General features: G+C 39.1%; 1 protein-coding gene across 1 annotated transcript in view; it reads right to left on the bottom strand.

The window, feature by feature from the left end:
* JARID2 (jumonji and AT-rich interaction domain containing 2) overlaps positions 1-21,842 on the bottom strand; it is a 203,407-nt gene that overhangs the window by 25,521 nt on the left and 156,044 nt on the right. Inside the window, exons 6-7 of the mRNA XM_031589396.2 lie at positions 11,306-11,535; positions 3,137-4,154 (exon numbers count right to left, since the gene is read on the bottom strand). Of these exons, the coding sequence (XP_031445256.1) occupies positions 3,137-4,154; positions 11,306-11,535 (1,248 nt within the window). The remainder of the gene's footprint in view (positions 1-3,136; positions 4,155-11,305; positions 11,536-21,842) is intronic.

Genomic DNA, 21,842 nt, shown 5'->3' with positions numbered 1-21,842 from the left:
CAAGGAGCAGCATTATGGTAAATACGTACTGTTGGATGCACAGCTACAGCATCTTTAATGTCCAGCTTTATCATTTTGCTTGCTTATGCAAGCACTATTACTTTCTTCAAATCTCCCCATGCTGTATCTCAATTGCTGATGCCAATTTTCAGTCTCCTTCATTTTTCCTCCCACACTCTTCTTCCTTCTGCCCTCCCCCCTCTTCCCATCACTTGCACCAACCTCCCATGTCTGCATGACATTGGTTGCAGAGGCTGCCTGCTCGTGGTGCCCACACAGCACTGGACAAAGGTGAGAAAAGGGAGGAAGGTTTTTGGTTGTGGTCAGAACGAAAGGGACGGCTTTGAGGAGTATATGACAAAGCAACAAGGTAGCGCATTTATTTTAGTGATTAAAAAAGAAAAAAAAATTTTTTTTAATAGTCACAATGTTTAAGTATTGGAGAAGGTCAATACCATTGGAAAAATGGATTTTTTTTGAAAGGTTTTCTTTCTTTCCTCTTTAATTTTCCCTATAAAGTAACACTCAAGCTGGCCTCTATTACAGAAAGTACTTTTTTGGTCTAGTATTATATATACACACAGTTCAAATACAGGGAAGGTATAATTTAAAATGGCTTTCCATCCCAATCATTTCAGCCAAACATATGAAGTTGAGTAACTCACTCCAAACTTTGCAAAAAGCATCTTTCAGGTTTCATATAATACATGTTCTGCAGTGCAACAAATTGTGCACACCTAGTTTAAGGTCCTAGTTTCAACACTATTTATGGTGTATTTAAGAAATGCAATATTCTCCAGCATAATGGAATGATAGCTCATAATCACTCTGCAATATAAGAGTGTAAGTATCACATCATTCAATCAAGTCCCATATATCTAGCAGATGCTCCACAGGGCCAGCTACAGCTCAGGTTTACAAAATGGTCTCAATTATAATTCCATTTACACAGTCATAGCTTTTGGAAGCATTTATATCTCATGCTGATGTTTTCCAGGACTGGCCTTAGTATGTTGCTTAAACTTTCCGTGAAAGGTCGAAGAGGAAAGAAATAAAATAAAATAAAATAAAATAAAATAAAATAAAATAAAATAAAATAAAATAAAATAAAATAAAATAAAATAAAATAAGTGATTAACCTCATTTCCAAAGTGCCCATAGCAAAGTGGCTCAAATATGAGGCACATGCTATGCAAAAAGAGTCCACAAAAAAAAAAAAAAAAAAAAAAGTAAAAAAGTCTTAATTTCACAACATTAGGAATACTTCTAAATCGCTTGGTGAGCAAGCCCATTAGAAAAAAATCTTCAATCTTAAGGTATGCATTTAATACCAAACCTTGGCACTATACAAGTTATTGGCAAAACTTCCCATTCGCTTTGATGGAAATGTGATTTGGCCCTGAAAGGGGGGGGAATACGTATGAATGTCTACTTAGTAAGCGTTCACTTATCATCACAGATGATTTTATATCTTTCCTGCCAGAGCCAACAGCTTTGTAATCTTTGTACAGAGATGATCTCCAGCTTCTTTACTCCATTTTGTTTTTAATTTTAAACCACGATAGGTTACAAAGCTACTGCGGAAAGGATATATAGGATGCAAATTTTATAAGAGATCACTGTTTGCTCCAGTTATATAGCACCCAGCAGAATAGAAACCTTGCCAATTAATTAGGCTCTTAGTACTTAAATAATACAAATAATTAACAGTAATGCTATCTTAATGCCGAGTTAAGGTATTTCATTAAAAAGTTAACATTGTTCCAGGAGTGTTAATCGAGCTGTCTTGCACATTTTCTTCTCACTCTCGCCAATGTAAATTTAATTCATTACTCTTCTCTATTAGCATATAACCATTGCATACATTAGGCATACAAAATGTTCGCTTATTGCTGCTTGACTGATTTTAATTTTCAGATTTCCTTGAATGTTTTTGTGTGGCTGCTGCAACAGAGCACTAACCCTCACTCCTTCTCCTCCTCGAATTCTGTCATTCTCTGTTGTGCCCTTCATTGGTCCATCATGAACTTCATCATCTCTTTGTGTGCTTTTATGCATTTGCACCCACTTACCGTACGTGCCATAAAACCAAGTTTTAAAATTATGGGGGGGGGGGGGGGGGGGTGGAAGGGAGAGGGGAGGGAAGCATTGTAAACAGTTTAAACAGAAAAGCGTGTCCTTTAATCCAACTAGTGTTGATAGCTGCCTCTAATGGGATAATGCCTCAAAGGCAAAACTCTAGCCTCAAGTTGCAACACGCAGATCCTGCGTGCTCTGACTCAAAACACTTCAAAAACAAAGGAGAAGGTTAACACAAATTAAAAGCAAAACTTTGTTCTTACGTCATGGCTGCAAAGGCAGCTGAGATGGAGGTGAATCATTCGGCAGTTCATTTGTATGCTGCTGTTGTTATGTTTTTACAAACTATTGTCACATTTTTGTCACGTGTCATATTTGACAGCAGACCATAAACCAAGAATTCTGTTAAATAAGTGATTCTTACTCAGGCATTAGCCTTGGCAGACACCTGCTGCGAGAAATAATGAAACCTCCATTTTGCAATCAACCACATTTTACTGCCTATTCTTGACACTTAATGGTTGTTAAATGTCAGCAGGTCACTGCAAATTTGTGATTTGAAGTGTCTGAGTACCCAAATAGAAATCAGTTTCAAGATATTTTTTCCCCTTGGTTAAATGCTTTTAAAGAAAGGGGGGAAAATATTTGTATACTAGCTTGGCAGCATTGTAACCCGTTCGAAAAAACATCTTTGGTACCGTCCAAGAATATTCTGAAATAACATTCAAATGAAGACTACCAATACCCTCAGCTGTACTATTTAATAAAATAAACAGTAGGGTTGAAGATCCTGAAATCTGAAAACCAGAATGCTGTAACAGCATTTTTCCTGGGAGAAATAGAGCTGGAAGGAGGAAGGTGGCAACGCAAAGCCTCCCAGCAAACCTCTCCCACGACCTACCTGCACCATGTCTGACTGACGGACAAAGAGAGAGAGCCAGGCTCTGCAGTGTTAATTGAACAGGGGTTTGGTTAAGCATACAGGCAAACGGAGCATAAAGTTGCACACGGACTCTAACAAGCAGCGGCAAAAGGCCAAGGAAACCACAGCCCTTACCTATGAGTGGGAGTTCGTCCATGGTAATGCCCTGAGATTTGAGGTGCTTCTTGATACAGGCCAGCCGCTGCACGTTGGGTCCCCAGCGCCTGCCTAGCTTGTGTATGTGCTGAATCTGTGTCACAAACCGCATTTCATCGTTTAGCTTGCACTCAGGTCTCCAGTCTGGAGGAGGAATCACCCTGCACATCCCATACTTCTCTACCTGAGCTCGGACTGACTCAATGTATATCAGTGGGTCATGAAATTCCTTGGTGGAGGGCCTAAGGATGGGAATCTCCCCCAGCATCCCCCACCCAGACTTACTACTGCCCTTTTCGTGCTTTCCCATTGAGTCTTGTGGCTTGTGCAAGGACTCCGCTTGAGAGGTAGAACGATTTTCACAGGAGGCATTTTCAGTTTTGCCATGTGCTTGTTTCCCTGGCGTACTCTTTCCAGCAGTGGCTCTTTTCGGCCTATTTCTTTCCAAATTCTTCTCTGGCACTTCCTTTTTAAGGTGTCCATTCAGCAAAAGCTTTTCGACAACTGCCTTTTTGCTCGCAGCTTCTGCCAAGTTGACGGCCCCTTTCATTCTCTTGGTGGGCGACTGTATTTTGTCTATGTGATTAGTCTCTTCCAGCCTCCTCTTCGAATTGCGCAGCCCCTCCCTTAACTGTCTCCCCACCTCCTTAGTGCATGTCTTTTGGTTCAACTTGCCATTGACTTTTACACCATTAACAGCGGTATTGTTAGACTTGGATGCTCCAAGGGATAGCACCTGTTTGCGGGTTTTTGCATTGCTACTTTCTAGTTTCCCTGAGATTGTGTGGTTGACAGGTGAACTGGGTTTGTGGTGATTTAGTTTGGTTTCCTTGACCAGTTCTTTCTTGGCTTTGGTGTATGTGACAGTTCCCTTTGTCACCGTTGCGGTATACTTCACAGTTTTGGACGGTGAAGGTCTGACCTCTCTCATCTTTTTGGCACTGGCTGCATTTGCACTCGGAGATGACATTCGAGTGATTCCGTTGACTTTAGAAACCTACAAAGCCAGGAGTATCGCAGGGGGAGCAGAAGGAAGGAAACATAAAACAGAAAAGTAAATTAATAAGGTTGCCAGGTCGCCACAGTTTCCCATTTGCTGGACAACCATATTCTGCAGTCCTGACTCCTGGCCCTTTTGTACAATCTTCCTATAATCATAATTTTCACCCAGACAAGAGGAGAGATAGGACATTCAGAATAAGAAATACACATGATTATTATTATTCTACAATGAACCAAGATGTCCCCAGAAAGTTGATCTTGCTTTTGGAGGGTATGAAGCACTAAGGGTGAGCTCACTTGCTAGCAATACCCTCTTCTTTCCCTACCAGAAAACAAGTCACACTATCTACAAACTAATACTGTCATTATGTCATTTTCCAGACCTCAAAGACTATTCCCTCACCCACCCAACTTCCCCTAATAAGTTTCCTATATAGTTTCCTATACAGTTTCCTATATAGTAAACAGACTAACTAGTGTGTACCATCAACTCTAAACAGGAATGGGCATGTTTGCAAAAACCACACACTTAGATTCAAGCAAACCTCCTTTCTATGTGTACATATAAAAAATAAATATTGAATACATTATGTACCCAACAGATCAGGACAGCCATGAGGGATCCAGTCTGTCTTACATATGGAATCCAGGGAGGTGTCTTGTTGCTTGAGTTATTAACATTAAATAAAATGCATACAGGAGTTCAGTGCATTTTTAAAAAGATGGTTTTGTATATTTGTTTTTGAAGTTTGATATCTGGGCAGTTTTACAGACACATTTTTATCATTATTCACTAATGTGCCACTGCAATTTACAAGAACTGGACTCTGCTTCTTTCTGTTAGGCACTTTAATCCAATTATAAAACTAAAATTAGTATTTTAATTATAAGACATGTTAAGCACTGAGAGCAACCCTTTCAGAAAGCAGCCTTCAGCTTCAAAGGGAATTGTGACAGCTCAGCACTGACAAAGCAAGCCCCACTGCTAAGAAAATGAAAGTTCAAGATTAAACCTTTAGAAAGTTAAAGCATTTAAACAAGTTTAAACATTTTTTCTGACCTTCTTAAACTACCATGAGCAAGGAAAAAAACACCCCAAAATCAAAGGAACACTGATAAATGTGCTCAAAGTGAAAGCATACAATACAACAATCACCCCTTATTGGCACTCAGGTGAGCAGCACCATTTCTGCAAAGTTATAATACTTTCCTGCGGGATTTCAAAAGGCTTGTCAAATCAGTAAGCATGGTGCCTTCAAATACGGAATTCAAGAAATTGATTCACTTACAAAATAGGGATGTTATAAAATAGGGATAAAATAGAGACTGAAAAGATCACACCACAGTCTCCCATTAAGTGTGTATTTACCGTTTTCCCTTGAAATTTAGGCAGTAAAATTTGAAATGGAGGCCCAGGTTTGACTTTTATAGAGCCTTTTCACACTGTAAAACAGACACAGATAGAGATCTGCTGAGGCACTGCCTCCTGCCTGCAGCTGTCAGCACAAGATCTCTGGCTATATAGGTAGCCAGGAACATTGATTACAGATTTGATCTAGACTAATTGAGAAGAATTGACTGAGGACTGGAAGGGGAAGGTAAACTGGATGACAGTGATTATGAAATAAGTTTTCAATTCTAAGATATGACAATAGCAGAGAAAGGACAACAGATTTTAGGAGGAAAAAAATCTGAAAACAAAACAAAAAACCCACCAAAACCAACCCCAAACCCAAACAATTCCCACTCATGAGAAGAATACAAAGTAAGACCATTATGCTTGTTCATAATGTTCTCAAAAAAATCTAAGGTCACAGTTAAAAACAGAAGCAGAATTATGTGACTAAGTGCAGTTATAGTGGAATAGTAAAAGCACATAGGAATAAAATCAGAAAGGTCAAGGTGCTAATGGAATTTCACTTAGCAAAGGGGCACAAAACGAAACAGAAGATTTTATAAATATTCCAACAATACAAAGCTAACCAAGGACAGCAGATCCACTCCTACACAAGCAGTAGTGTAAATTGACTACTACACAAGGAAGGAAAACAAATGAAACAGTTTAACTGAAGTGTCTGTGCTTCTTTTGGTTTGTCCTCAATACAAGTACCGCTGTTTAAGTGAATACTTACCAGACGTGTAAAAAAGTCAATTTGAAAAAAGAGCAAGGAAGGCAACAAGCTAAAGTGTACCTAGTTAACTTCTGGCATGTGTCCCAGAGAGAAACGGAGGAGGGAAGGCTAACTGCTAAAATGATTCTGGAACCAACATCAAACAGTTAATTTGTAAACACGTGAAACATAGTAAGATAATGGTAAAAACAAACAAAGCAAACACACACATACATCCCACCTCACAGTTTAGCACTGCAAGCTAATTTCATCCTTTTCTGACAGACACCTGGTTGAGCGGGCAAAGGGGCATCTTTGTTTCAGTAGTGCTCCTGTTAGCATCCCATCAAACAAGCTCTGGAGGTACACACTGTGTGGAATTGCTATCAAGTGGCTTTACAGTAGCTTGAAGAAAGACTTTCATTATTATCATGGCTCATGGTTATACTGAGATGGCATTTCAGGTGATTTTTGACAGAGGTCTATTTTGGCCTCAGTTCTGCTATGTCCTTCCATTAGTAACCTGGACCATCATAAATTGTGCCTGTGATGCACAATTGGAAGGAACTGTAGATACTCGGAAGAAAAGGTCAAAATGAAAGGCAATCTTGAAGAAGTTATGTCAGAACATTTCTAAAATAAGAGGAACTGCTAATTTTAGGAAGGATGAATGAAATACATGTGGGGATGAATAATATGTGGAGAACAATGCGAGCTGCAAAATGCAATGGTGGTGAAAGCATGCAAATCTCGCTGAGAACTATTGATCTCAATGTCAAAAGCAAGAGGTGAAAATAACCCCTTAACTGACTGCAAAGATAATCAAAAGGGCAACTTGGAAAACTCTCTAATTAGCAGGAAGGGAAAATGCTATAAGAAGCTGCTGGTGGATGTTGAGGAATCTCTTTTAACCGGAGGTTTTCAAGAAGGCTTCAAGGACATCATAGCTACAGTACTGTGCTGTTAGGTACAGTGAAGAAAACACCTCAGAGGGGATATCCAGGCTACATGGAAATGCCTTGTCACCCCAGATTTCCTACAACTTTTTTTGAAGAAGTCATAACCAGAATGCTGAAGGGCCATCCACATCACTCCCTCAGAGAGGTAATGGTGGCACATGGCCTACATGAAAGCCAGTCATGGAACAAGTGCTAATGGAGAAAGGCAAGATCCTCACAACTTATCCTCTCTGAAAGAAAACGCACTCTCAGCTTGAGGCCAGAATTAAAACTGCCAAGATATGAAACTCTGGAAACTGAATTTATTAAGAAATTCATTAAGAAAAAAGCAACTTCTCACAACTGCTTAGAGTTGTCAGAATACCTCCACACAATGAAAGCTTAGATCTCTCAGGGCCAAATCTTGCACTGAATAGGTACATAAGCTTCAGCTATCTAGCTTACTATCCTATACGATAAGCACATTTGAATTTCTGTTCAGTCCGAGTGAAGTTATTCCAATGATGAACTAGTCCTGAAGCAGAGGAATGCTTGGCTTTCAGAGTACCATAATGAATTGAATTGTTTCTGTCTGGTTGCTAACTAAGAAGACCCCGTAAGAAAGAAACACTTCTGGAAACCTTCTCAGAACCATCATCTTTCCAGAGCAGACACAACTCAATGGTTTTCAAATGCTTTTCCCTCTCCCCTCCCCAAATGTCCACAGGTATCAAGTGCATTGAAAGAGAGGAGCAGGAAATTTAAGATACAGCAGTAGTACATAGACCAGAGCAGACCACGCTTCAAATGGGGAATAGGCTGCAACAAACATCTTCCAGCTGGAAACAAATGGAACAAACAACGTGGTCATTGCCCACCATCAAAGCAATGGGTGGATTCAGGATTTCACACTGACAAATGCGAAATTCTGCCTGGTCAGCAAACACCTACATGTTCCTGGTCTGTACTTGTCTCTGAGGACCCATCAGACGATTGGAACCAAAAGAAACAAGAAATTGCGGTAGCCATTTTCTTACCTTTCTACTGTTGATATGTCTCCCCCCAAACCAAACATACACACACAGAGTCAGCCTAAAAAACTGGCCACACTGCCAGGTGCGCAGGTTCACCAAATGGGAGTCTATGCCACAGCTCCATTCCGAGGCAGTGCTTACACTGAGCGCATAAGAAAGAAGTCAATTTAATTCAAATAGTAACAAAATGATTGACATTAGCCTTACATGACTCAAAGTCTTGAGCTAAAGGTGAAACTAGGGATATGGATAATATCTGCGGTTTTCAGCTATCTTCTCAGTTGTGCTGATATATTTTTGTCTTCAGAACACTCTTTTCTCCACTTTACTCAACACTTGCCTTGCAGTAAAAGATGGTACAATAACTTTTAGAAATTGTTGGCTTTTCACAAGCAAATAAAAACCAGCACACAGTATTGCAGAAATTTGTTGGATTCGAACTGGTCTACATACACACCTCTGCACAGCACCTGGGATTCACCCTCCAGACATACACACACACACTCACACACATGCACAAAATACACAACATAAGGCCAACAAACAACTTATTAGATAACAAGCACAGTAAAAACAGCAACATTAGCAATACCAACAACAATTTTGGTCTCTAAAAAAAATCACGTTACACAGCTGATCTTGAATTCATTCATAAAAATACTCCTGTTGATATATGAGTTTTGCAGATCTAAATTACCATATTAGGCCAAGAGAGGGCCCCATTGAACTACATCTTGTTTGCCCACAATCCCTTCAAAGAAGGAAATTTGGAAAGATAGCAAGGGAGGAAGAAAGAGAGAGGAAACATGACAAGTGCAAATGCACACTAGAAAAGGCAAAAAAAAAAAAGAGAGGAAAAAAGAAAATGTCATGTAATTTCTTGTGTTCTCCTTTTATTTTCTCTAAGAGTTAACAAACAAACAAAAAAAAAGACACATACATCGATAAACCGGGTAAATGCACAAGAACAAGAAGCAAAAACATACTGGAAGGAGGACGAACTTGCAGCTGACACCTTGAGAAAACAACTCTCCTTTAAGAAAGCACCACAACAGTCAACAAAGACTCCCAAGAAGAGCACAAATTTAGTGATGTCTCAATTATTATGTCTAAGGTTTTACAGAAAGCTGGATTACTTTGCCAGGCAAAATGCATAAATCACTTCTAATTAGTTACAGCCGTGTTTCCATTAAAATTGGTAAAAAAGGATTTATGGCACTGTGGACTGCAGAAGAAAACTAAAATGTTAATCATCCTTCCACTTAAAACAAAAACAAACAAACAAAAACCAAAACAACCATCATCTGAGCTTACAGCTCCCTTATTTTCTGAAGCTTGAGGATCACTTCGTGAGGTGTCTACGTAGAGTTACTGTTGGTTGTAGCACATTGTGCTTAAGTTTATCTAATTTTTTTTCCTAAGTACAATACAAAAAAATCTACTATTGTATAAAACAAAACCCCTTGGCTCGTGGACAGAATTTTTCTACAGCTGGATTTTTTCCATCTTAGAACTTCCTTCACAAGAGACAGCTGTTGACTTTTAGAAGAATTTTAACCATTCATACTTTCAGAACAAAACTTTAAAGGATTTCATATGAGTGTTCCTGTGAGTTAAAATAACTAAGTCTCAAGTGTATCCTTACATTCTGGGAAACTTCTTTGACATGAAGTGCTCATGGCTGAGCATGTCACAGCAAAGATATAGGATGTTGGCAATCACAAGAAAAGATACAAAAAGAAGGCAGGCATTCAAGCTGATGACTCCGTAAGCAAGAATTGCCACGAGAGAATCAAGAATGGAACGTGGGTACACAGAAATATACTGTACGTAACCTTCAGGAACTCAAATTTCCTTCAGGATCTCAGATCTGATTTTAAAGGTAACACAAGTCCAGTAGAGGCATTTCAGGAGAAGCTAAACATCACTGAAGCACAGGGCATGGAAGATTTCCTTGGCAAGGAGCAATGGTGTTTTTCCTTCTTGCTTTTTTAAATTTCCAAGCCTATGACTGAGAAGTGCCATTTAAAGCCTTGACAGCTCTTGAAAATGGCAATTCCAGCTCCAATAAAATCCAGCCTAGCCTATTTGGATGAAAAACCTACACATGCCAGCAAATAACAACTGCCTGCAAGTGGTTTGCTGAGAATTAACCACAGGAAAAGAGAAAAAGAAACATAAGTGCAGCAAACTTTCTGTACTGCACTGCCCCAGTTCAGATACTCTGCTAACCTATCCCCTCAGACTGAATTATCTCATGAAAGATAACAGCTGAAAGATTTTAAAATGAACTGTCTGAGGTTTGTAAAACCCTTTTATAAGAAAATGAATCTATCAGTTACTATATTCGAAGTTTAATGTTCCAACCATCCAAAACACTCACAGATGAAGACACTTCCTGCCCCAATGCAGGTCACAAGCACCCAAAAGACTTCTAGACCCAAATCAAAGCCGGGTTCAGACAAAGCTCTTGCTGAATTTTTTGCTAGTCTTCAGGTAACATGAAGTCCTGAATTGCTTCCCTCCTGGTACGTCTACTGGGAAGGAGAACAATATCCTGGAACAGTTTATGTATTGGGCAAGGTATTTTTCCCAGACTCTGAGGTTCAAATTGCTCACATGCAACAGAAGACACCTGAGCATAATGTCAGCTTCTCTACAATGCCAGTAAACCTCAAAGATAATCCAAGCAGACCAGCTGTACACTAAAGGAATTCATTTCCACCATGTGCTGCCAGCCTTGACACTCTCAGCCGAGGAGCCAACAAAAGTATCAATCAGAAAGGCTTAAAGTGATGTGAACTTTTAGCTTTCATATCTACACACTATATAATATAGAGAGAATTGTAAGGCATACTTTGAACAACTTAATATATACATAATATTTTTCTTTTTTCCTTTCTCTTTTTCCCTCTCTCTTCCACTAAAAATTAACTCCCTGCTGTCTTCAGAGCATGCTTAGAAGGACAGCAATGTTCCCTCTGTGCCATGCAGTGAAAAATGAAGCTAGCACCTTAAAAATCTGTGTTTCCCTTGCATCCACAGTACAGTATAATTCATTACCTGTTTTCTTAAGTCCTGAGCCGATCTATGAAGAGTGTGGTGGTTGTTAGCAGGGAGCCCTTTCGTAGAGGAGCCAGTGTTTGTAGTAGGATGGTGATTAGCAGCAGCCTGGTCTTTTCGGCTCTCAGCCTTATGTTCGCTGTTCTTCTCCTTCCCTGGTGTGGCCTCTTTGCTTTTGTGTTTCTGGGCAGGTTCTTTCTCCTTCAATGATTTGCTGGATCCATTGAAAACTGAGAAAAGGGAAAAAATCAGAGTATTAAAGAAAAAAGAAGCGCATACAAAACGAAACTTCATTCAGAACAACCCAACCTTCTTTGCTGTCAGTGTTGGATATTTAGCGAGCATAAAAGCAATACAGAAATAGAAATACAATTTTGCATATTTACCTACATGAACTGATTTACCAAAACCAGCTATTTCCTTTGATTATCAAAGTACCCAAATTAAAACATATAAGGTATGTTACTATTTTGATTGACCTAAATATAGACTTATCCTTTTGATTCTTATTTATGACAGTTTTAATCAACTTCTTGCTGTGGCAGTGAGGAAGTGCTGAGTGTAACATAAACGGAAAGAGGATTTATTTTTACTTTAACATAACGAATGGAAACATTCCATGAAAGACCAGTTGCAAATAGAGAAAGGTACTTCTACAAATGAAGACAAATAATAACTTGGAACACATCATATAAAGTAATACAGGGATTTAAGCTGAGTATCCTAGCCTCCTGTTGAAACTAAGGTATAAGAAAGAACAGAAACCATATTTTTTACACAATAAACGTTATGAAAATATATACAATTATATCTCAAAAAGTTTTGTTCCTTTCCCACTGCTGAATTATTTAGGGATATACATTCATCTTTCACTGTCAGGGATCACCAAAAGCTGAAATTTAAAACAAAACAAAACCAAACCCAACAATCCTTTTGTCTGATTGCTAATCAAAAAATGCAGTAAATATATGCCAGTGCTGCTTGCTCATCAGGGAAACACTTGACAGAGGTCTGTGGGGTTTGTGATCCAACATCCACAATGGCAAGTGCTCTCCTGACTCCTCCACTCATCTACTCTTGTTTTTCACTCCTCTGTTTTGACATTGCTTAGGAAAGGATGTAAATAAGAAAACTCACAAATACTTAGGGGCACAAATATTTAAGAATAGTAAGTACTGCACACAACATGCACTACCTGTTTGGGAACATCAGCAGAATGAATTAAAACACTGTTTTCTCGGGAAATGAAAGCCTTAGTTAGTAAGTATGAGATAGCAATGACACATTCCTTTTTGTCTGAACTGCAAAGTTTGGCTGTGTCTACACATGTCTTGTGGTATTACTGGAGCAGCAGTAGTAACAGTAGTAATTTAAGTAAGCAAAAATCCTGCTGGACACAGGAAGGTGCATCTGAGCTGCTACTGAGGTGCATCAAAACTGCTTCAGCTACCTTCCAACCTTCCCACCGTGCCTCCAAAAGGAGAAATTCCAGCAAGTTATCAACAGAATTGTTATTCAGGTCACTTATCACATTCAGGTGGCATTACAGTAGGTGACATTAAAACAAAACAAAACAAAACACACACAAAAACCCCACCAACTGCAAGCTCAAGTCTACTTCATTCCACTTCTCCCCCCCATCCCTCTCTCTTCCTACTGCATGAAGTGAGTAGGAATGAGAGCAATCCCATCAGCAGCCAACTCGCCACCAATTCCCCCATGGCTTTGGTGATGCTGAGCTCAGGAGCAACTGGCGCTGCCCCAGACAGCCAAGGACTTCTCTGTGATTTTAGTGGAAGTCTCATAACCTCTCTGTCTCATTTCCAGTGATGGAACTGACAATAATTGCCAACCCCTCTCGGGGAGTTCACGACAATACATTTATCCTCCTTTGTAAGGAGTCTCACATCAGAAGGAAGGCGCTACGAACGTGCAAAGTGAGACTATTTATTTTTAATAGGATATAGCACAAACAAATGATGGCAGCTTTGTTAATACGTATTTCATCACTGCGAGTGAGATTTTTCTTCAGAGGGAACAAATTTTGTATATACCGATCTGCCCATACGGAAACGTTCAGTCAGAGAGATCAGTCTTCTGTATTCAGTTGCCACTTTATAACTACAAAATTACTACAACAGAAAACACGGCCAAAAAGCCAAACTGTGCACTTTTATGGTTCACAAAAAAATAATAAAAAAAAAAAACCAAACCCGGCAAACATGAGACAAGGTATATTTTATATGCAACAGCTCATTAATTTTAAGTGTCGTGGGAACCCTGCCAGTTTTACCCTCAGAGTAATTATCTTTTGTCTTAATTTGTAAGATTCTTGAAAGGGGGAAAGAGAGAAATGGGGGAGAAAAGATGTTCGCTCTCACAGGAAAAGCTTAAAAAGCTTAAACCCTGAGAACATTAAAACAAGGGCAAGATGTAGATGCAAAACAGCCCTTGCCATGCTGCCCCTATTTGAAGAATAGATGGTATTCGTTTCTAAAAAAAAAGCAGTATTTGTTTCTTTCAGCGCCTGTAATGCTGCTGTAGGCAGGCAGGTGTAAAAATCTTTCTGAAAATGAGGTCTGCTAAATTCATAGTCATGTTATGTGAACTAGAATCAAAGTGCTCAGCTGATTAATTACAAAAAAATATTACCAATCAAGCATTCAAGGTTATATATATATATATCCCTTAGACCATGATTTCACTCCCATCTGAATAAAAAAAAAAAATGCAGAATTAAGTTATTTTGACTTACAAAGTTAGATACAGGATTAAACCCTGGCCCAAATAGCTTGTTACACAGTTCCAGTAAGACAGAAAAGATGAAATCACCAGGGAAAGAAGACCAAAAAGTGCCCCACAAAACATCACCGTTGAAAAGTAACTGATAATAAGAATGAAAAATTCCCTTCTCAAAGGGAAACAAAAAAAAGCCATCTACCAACAACTCTGCATGAAATATCACTGAGCCCAAATCTGCTTCAAGAATAAAACGATTACTAATTCTTTTGTGTCTTCTTACACAGCAAATCGCATTTCCCTTGAGGTCTGCCAGCCCTTCAATATTTCTGAGACATTTAGAAAAGCAGGAAAGATGTACCCTAAATTTTACTGAGCTCAGATATAAATGTGAGCAGCCTTCCATCCTAGATATAACTCTGACATGCACAATATCCAGCATTCAGCTCCCAATTACGTTTTCTCCTTCTGAAAGAGCAGTCAATAAAGGTTTCATCCTTGAAGCTATAATTTCATTAAAAAAAAAAAAAAGAAGAAAGAAAAAAAAAAGGAAAACAGACAAAACCAATCTACAACCCACACCAGCAATAAAACTCATACTGTTAAAGGAGAGATCTTTTGGAATCTTGAATCACCATCATTTCACGCTACCTTAACCAGTTCTGTATTTCCAGAACAGCTTTTAATTAAAGACAAGAGCACTACAAACAAATGATGAAAAATACAAGCAAACCTTAAGTAAGTGTTGAGAAGCTTCAGATACAACAAGAGTATATCATTTTCACCATATTTACCTACATGTTCACTGCAAAATGCTGCTTCCTCTAAAGTAGTCATTATTATTACTTTTATTACTATTATTGCTATTATTAAGCTGATTCAATACGAGTCCCATAGTGGAATTCTTGTGGGCCTTTTGGTTAGCAGCGATGATCAAACACAAAGAAACTGAACCACTACATTCAAAACTTGCAAGCACTGGGGTTTTTTTAAACCACTGATATGATTTATGGCAGCTGAACAAAACCTTATGGCAAGCATGATCCCTGGTGGATGAAGCACAGTTCCCTCTGCATCAGGGGAGCTGGACTCTGGGCACTAATAATCACACAGGATCCCATCCAGGGATTTCAAGGTATCTTTATTTGAAGTCACGATGAAGACTTCAAATAAATGCAAACTGTGCAAACTGTGCCTGTAACCAGGTGCAGCTATAATAATGGCTGAGAAAAAGTTTGACCATGTAAAGCCACAGACATGCTCGATTGTTGCAGATTAACTTGGCATTTACTAAGGGAACTGACACCTCACTAAGCAATAAACATTTATTGTATTTTCAGCATTTTTCTGAAGCATCCACAGAAATAAATACCCAGCCATCTACTCGAAGTCCATTCACAGTATGCACAATAATCAGCAGAGCTACTGCACTGAATTCAGCCAACTGCCTATTCTATGGGCAAAGCTTTCTCTCACACGCCCTCCTTGAGCTGATTCCTGTACCAGATACTTCTACTGTAGGTTTCTCCATTAGCTCAAGCATAAGGAAGAGCCAAGCACTGATATATGATCACTTCTGTGTTATGTTAGTGTTCTGGAAGATAAAGGCAAGGATCACATACATACACTGTACGTAGCATAGTTTGTGCTGCGTAAAGCAAGTGATTGAGCATTCATAAAACTATCCAAAACAAAGAGGGAAGAGTGAAAGGGAAAAGTTTTGTTTTTAGAAGGAGAAGAGGGAGCCTTGCCAATTTTGTGAACCCGAGCCAGCTATTCCAATGCAAACCTCATGTTGTTACACAGATCATGTTTGAGGAGAGATGTAATATTAATCAACTTTCTGGCATTAGGTATCCGTTACTGTACAAAAACATTCTTGCTCTGGCTTTAATTCAGTTTTAAGTCACTGTGAAAACATTTATGTGGCTCTCGAACTGCCTTAAAGGACCCAGGCAATAATTCTTTTCTCCTCCCGCAGGAACTAAAACAGTGTTCTACTTCCATAAAACAGAATATTTTAATGCTGTCAATTGTTTTCCCTGAGCGTTGGGTCTATAAACCATTTCCAGAGATAGGAACTGTCTTCCTCAAGCAACACCTATATACTTAGGGGCAACTGCAAAGGCATATTTCAGGAGAAGGACATCACAGCACTGCTGGTGTTACATGCTATGAAAACACACAGCACAGCTGTTTCAGCACTTCTCAAGCCTGAACCCCATTTGTAGGCGGACAACTCCGCGATGAAAGTTCCCTAGCTGTACGCAAACAGAAGACAAGCAGGAGAACTGTGGCTGATAACACGGCGTTCATTTCTGCCGCTGTCATTAACGTAGCTCGATGCTCTTCACAGGCAGGAATACACTGGGCTACTGCAAGGAGGATTATTGGTATGAGACACCATGCCACCATTTGCAAAAATTCAATACCGAGTGTCTCATCTTAGCACAAATTCATTACTCTCACCTAACCATTATGACACAAACAACATCGAAAGGGTCACTCGCTAAGCAGCAAGTCCATACAAGAAGTGTCTATCTGTTATCACAAGTCTCTCACCAGGATAACAACCCAATTTTTTTGAGTAACATCCAGCTCCCCTATTCTCCTCCATAGGTCATACATCTAGCTACTGAAAATCCGCAAATTCCCAAATGTGTTGTGTCTTATTTGCATTTTTAAATATGTAAATTACTGCAAAACGGGTAATTTTCATGTTACATATTTTTGCAGAAAAATTAAATGTGCAAAATGTTTATTGCAACAATTACTGGTTCCATGGTATTTCAACAAAAGGCAGTAAATCATCAAAATAATTGCCTACCCATTAACTATTGTAGCACTGCGCCTGAAATTTTCTCATTCTGCATTTTAGCTGGATGCAGAGAATATTTTTCTTCCAAATGTTTACCTCCTTGGGAGTAATTTTGCTGAAGAGTCTAAGACTCTGTCTTACATACCCACCTACAAATATCTAATTTAGGGTTTTTTTGTTTGCTTGGTTGGGTTTTAATGCGTGTTGTTTTTTTTAAACAATAATGTATGTAAAAGATCCACCACTTACACCAAAGATGTACAAACAGTGCATTGAACTATATCCTGAAATAAGAAAAAAAAAGTATCTATGATTTTTCCAGCATCGTCTTTGCTATTGCACACGAAAGGAAATTACTCTGCTAAATTATCCATTGCAAATTGAGAACTGAAACATTCTCCAGCACTTTTGGTAAGCGAGGAAGACAGCACTAAAACGGAGTGTAATATTTCTAGTGATGCCTGCTTACTGTGCACTACTGCCAGATCTGTTTTGAAATCTGAGCCATAAGAAAAAAAGGCATCTTTACTATTTCCCCCCCTGCTCATTTCAGGCAAAAGGCACGCAGACCAGTAACAAAACACACCACAGATTAGTAATCGCTTTTGACACAGTTGGCCTTCTGACACACTAAAATCTCACTTGCCCTGGATAAACAAGACTCATTCACAAAGAGGTCTGGTTACAGACAATGATGACTAACGCTGTTTTCCTAAGTACAAGAAGAATTTAAATAATACAACCATAAAATCATAGAATATCTCCTGAGGAGGAGACCCACAAGGACAACCAGCTTTAGGCTCTGATCACTGCCCTGGGCAGCCTGTTCCAGGGCCTGACCACCCTCTGGTGAAGAACCCCCAACCTGATCCCCCCCCAGGTCAGGGAGTCAGTAAGCTGGCTCAAATGCATACTTCTCCCAACCTTTAAAATTCCCTACTGCTGCCAGAAAGACCAAATCCTGCAATCAACTTACTTGAGGATTTTTATGTTAGGAACTGTAACTTTTAGACAAAGCTGTCTACTCAACTGGAGCTGCAGACGTTGCTCTGTTGGCTCCTCCTGAGGCCCATCTCCAGTCCACAAGCTCTTCCCACTCCTTTCAAGTGGAGCAGTGCTTATCCCTTTTGCTCTTTTGATGGGATTGATAACCCAACAAATCCCTAAGCATATCTTCCAGCTCCGCTTCCCAGACTGCCTAACAAAACACTTGGCACCTGCAAACATTTTCCTTCAGGAGCCTGGGGAGAAAACCTTCTGCTGTGCCACAGAGCAAAATCAAAGTAGGATTTATTTAGTCATAAGGAATTCAGAGAACTAGTTTTAAAGTCGTAGGGAGCCACGTCTACCCTCTTACCTACACTTGGAATTTCCTCTGAGCTGCAGGGATTTGCAGCTCAGCCATGGTACCCCCACCCCAGGGAACTGAAGCATAGCTCATTTGCTGAGAACCTGCTTTCCCTGCAGGTTAGTTAGCAGAAGATTAATTTTCTAATAGATCAACGACTTCCCATCTCCTCCTCCATGCTGGCAAGATGCCTCGTCATCCAGGCTGCGGTTGAGAAATTTCTCCCCACACCTGGCAGCCATACTGAAGAAAAAATACATTAAGCCAATGCAGCTGCCTGGGTTCTTCCATCAAATTCCTAGCATACAGAACTGTGAGCTAGTCTCAGATGGACTGATGGTTCTTTGAGATGGGTACACAAAAGGCAAGCTGGGAATTAACATCTGAGCAGCATACAGGCATCTTGTGACTGGGCGTCTTGGCTCTAAATGCAAGGAATTGCAGGGGTTCCTAACACCCACACTCAAGAGGGATGGTAACAGGGAGGCAACTACAACAATCATTGGTACTACTGCTGTTCTATTTGCTGCAATATGCACCACATCATTCCTAATTTTCCATATGTTGATTTTGAAATTCACCACAAACTTAGGAGGTTTTAAGTTAAAAGGGAACTACGTGCTTTAAAAAGACATGCATCTTTGACATGCTTTCCATAAAGCTCTTCTAATATCACTTCAATATACTGAAACAGCAAGATGGATTTATCTCTTCCAATTAAATGCTCATATGGTTTCTTAGCTGAGAAACTAGCCTTTTGAAGTCTGCAGCTATATGAAAACCAAGTGATTCAGTTGATTACTTTCTGGCCTTTCACCATTTTAACCCTGCTAGAAATCCTAACTCAATTAAAATCATTCTGGTTAGGACCAAAATTGCATGCTGAGTTTTAGAAAGCTTCCAAAACATTCTCCTCCTCCCCAAAAGACATATACAAATAAAGACACAAACCTTTGCTAATGCTATTGCTGAATTTGACAGAACAGTTACTGATGGTATTTAGCGTATAAGGTCAGACTAGATGACCTCCTGGGGTCTTCTCTGACCTGAATTAATCTGTGACATCTAACTTAAATCTATAAGCAAGCAATAAACACATTTTACTCTACATTACAAGAGAACAAAAACTGAATGTTTATAGCCAATGTTTTCTCCTTGTCTTATTGAGAAATGCTTACTGTAGTTTAAAGCATGGTGAAAAAAAGACAGTTGTGAGAAGAGCAAGCCAACAGCTAGGTGTAAAACAACTCACAGTGTGAGAGAGATCTTCCCAGAACTAATACTAGTTTCTAGCCAAGGCAAAAACCACCAGCAATGACATACAAGCCTTTATCTGCTGCTGCTAACCTATCTTAACAAATGTCAGTCCTGGCCTAATCAGTTGAAGTTTGGCAATGACATGAAACCAATTTTTAAGAGTGCAGCTCTAGCAATTTCCCTTGTGGCAACTGCTGTAGTATCTTAAAAAACGGTTTAACTGCAATGCTATCATTGCCTGCAATAATATATTGCATGAAAGAAGTCTTGCATGTTGCTACATATTCCTTTTCCAGATGACCATGTGTGTAGTGGTTAAAAATTTATCTTGCCAAGAATTTCACTCTGCTTTTTAATGGTTAGATACACGTACACCACATTAGAAATACTAAGAAAGGAGAAAGAAACAGCACAGGTAGCAATCTGATTCTTAAAATAAACCTAAATAATAAGCTTGGAAGGTGTCAAGTTAGTTCAGCTAATTACTCAAACTTGTGCAGCAAGCTATGCCATGTGTTATATTGGCTTCTTACTCACACTTTGGCAATTTCCATTTAGTTAGCTGTCCAAAAGGTGGCTCATTGGGCTAGTCTGGTGTGTAACCCTAGTAACATCCCCCATTGGTGTCAGAAGAGGATATTGACAAATGACTTCACCCAGGAAAGTTGTTCTGGCCCCAGTTTAGTAGAATTCAATCATTTGACACTGCCTAATGACATTAATCAAGCTGTGAACCTTTGTTGTTGTATGTCATAGCAAATCCTTAGCATTTTCAGGTCCAAAGTACTTAACTACACATTGTACATTAAAAACAAAAGACTTTAATTCATTAAAAATAGACTCTCACGCTAGATTAAGTTCATTTGGTGCACCCGTCCCTGGTCTGCATTTGTGTGTGGTCTCATTTAAAAGAGACACACACATGAACCAGAACCTACTTTATTCACTGGAAACAAAAATACTATTGGCTGTCAACCAAAATAACAGACACAGAAAAATGGGAATACCCCTGGGTAAGGAGATTTTAATTAAAAAATAAAAAGAAGAAGAAGAATGAAAAAGAGAAATAAGGAAATGACAATGATGAAGAAGCAGCAGCAGCCGCCTTCTCTGGGAATTCCTGTTTCATCACCTTTGTCAAAACATCTCACATTGTCTCCTATGTATTTTATAAAGGTCTTTTGCACATCTATTAAAGCAGCAGCTTCACTTATGCTCAGTCTGATCTATATTGATAAAGATTACGAATCCATTAGATGGCTCATTAAGTTTGCCTTTACTTACCCCCAATTAAGATTTCAGGTGTCTGGTTCTGAGCTAATTTCAAAGTGGCTGCCATCTGGGACATTCTCAAGGAACATGATCAGCTCCTTTTGTAACAATATATCACATTTAAAACTGTAAGGCAGCAGTTCTTTTACCTCATTTTTTATATACAGAAGTTTGTGGCTGTTATTTTGTTTGTTTTACATAAAAATCAATCCAAAGTGCAAAGTTTTGATCCATAGCTTTTACAACATTAAAGCGCCTGCCTACAGATGACAGCTGAAATACTATTAGGTATAACATCCTCTTCCACTTCTGCACAAATAGTCCACAAACAGTGAGTATTTGAGGTACCATGTGCAATAAAAAAGCAGATTCAGACATCGTCTTGAAAACTAATTCTGGTTTATATAACAAGGGCTTCCTTTACAGAAAATTTCTTTTTGAAAAGCAGAGATGAGGACCAAGATTATGAAGTAATTGGGATCAATTCATCTCTTCTTCAGAGCACAGAGTAGCAGGAAAGAAGGAAAAAAAGAAGGCACAGGTCACAACCATCTCTTAAAAAGTAACCTTTCTTTCCATACTGTTGCTAAGAAGGAAGGTGAACAAGCAGTCACCAGAAGATTTTGAAGGTAAAACTAATACCGAGGAAGGGAAAAGGGAGCACAGAATCCATTTTGAAATGACACCAGGCAAGCAGGGCATAGACTTGTTATGATACAATAGCTCTTGCTAGAGATGGAAGCACTCAGAAAGTACTCAGCATGGCTTTTAGATCTTCCATTTTACATTAGGTGATGTTGCGACACACACTGATCCATTTATCAAGATATGATATGAGGACATCGTGACAGAAAGTTCTTGTAACGAATGCAGTTTTTGATCTGCAAAGAAATAACTGAAGAGATAACTTTAAGAAAAACTTTCCATTGCCAGCAGCAATGCAGTCCCTCTACCTACTACAACTGTGATATCAATATCAATCAAATCAATGGAGAAATGTAATTGAGAAATCAATGTTACCCCTTTCGCATGTTTTGATAACGCTTATGAATTACTTAAATGCTTATATTTAACTTTGATATAATAAATTCATTCTAGATTAA

The sequence above is a fragment of the Phasianus colchicus genome, chromosome 3 (assembly GCF_987193195.1).
Source record: "Phasianus colchicus chromosome 3, bPhaCol1.hap1.1, whole genome shotgun sequence".
NCBI classification, from domain to species: Eukaryota; Metazoa; Chordata; class Aves; order Galliformes; family Phasianidae; genus Phasianus; species Phasianus colchicus.
Note: the sequence above shows the minus strand (reverse complement) of the source record. Positions and strands in the feature narration are given on the sequence as shown.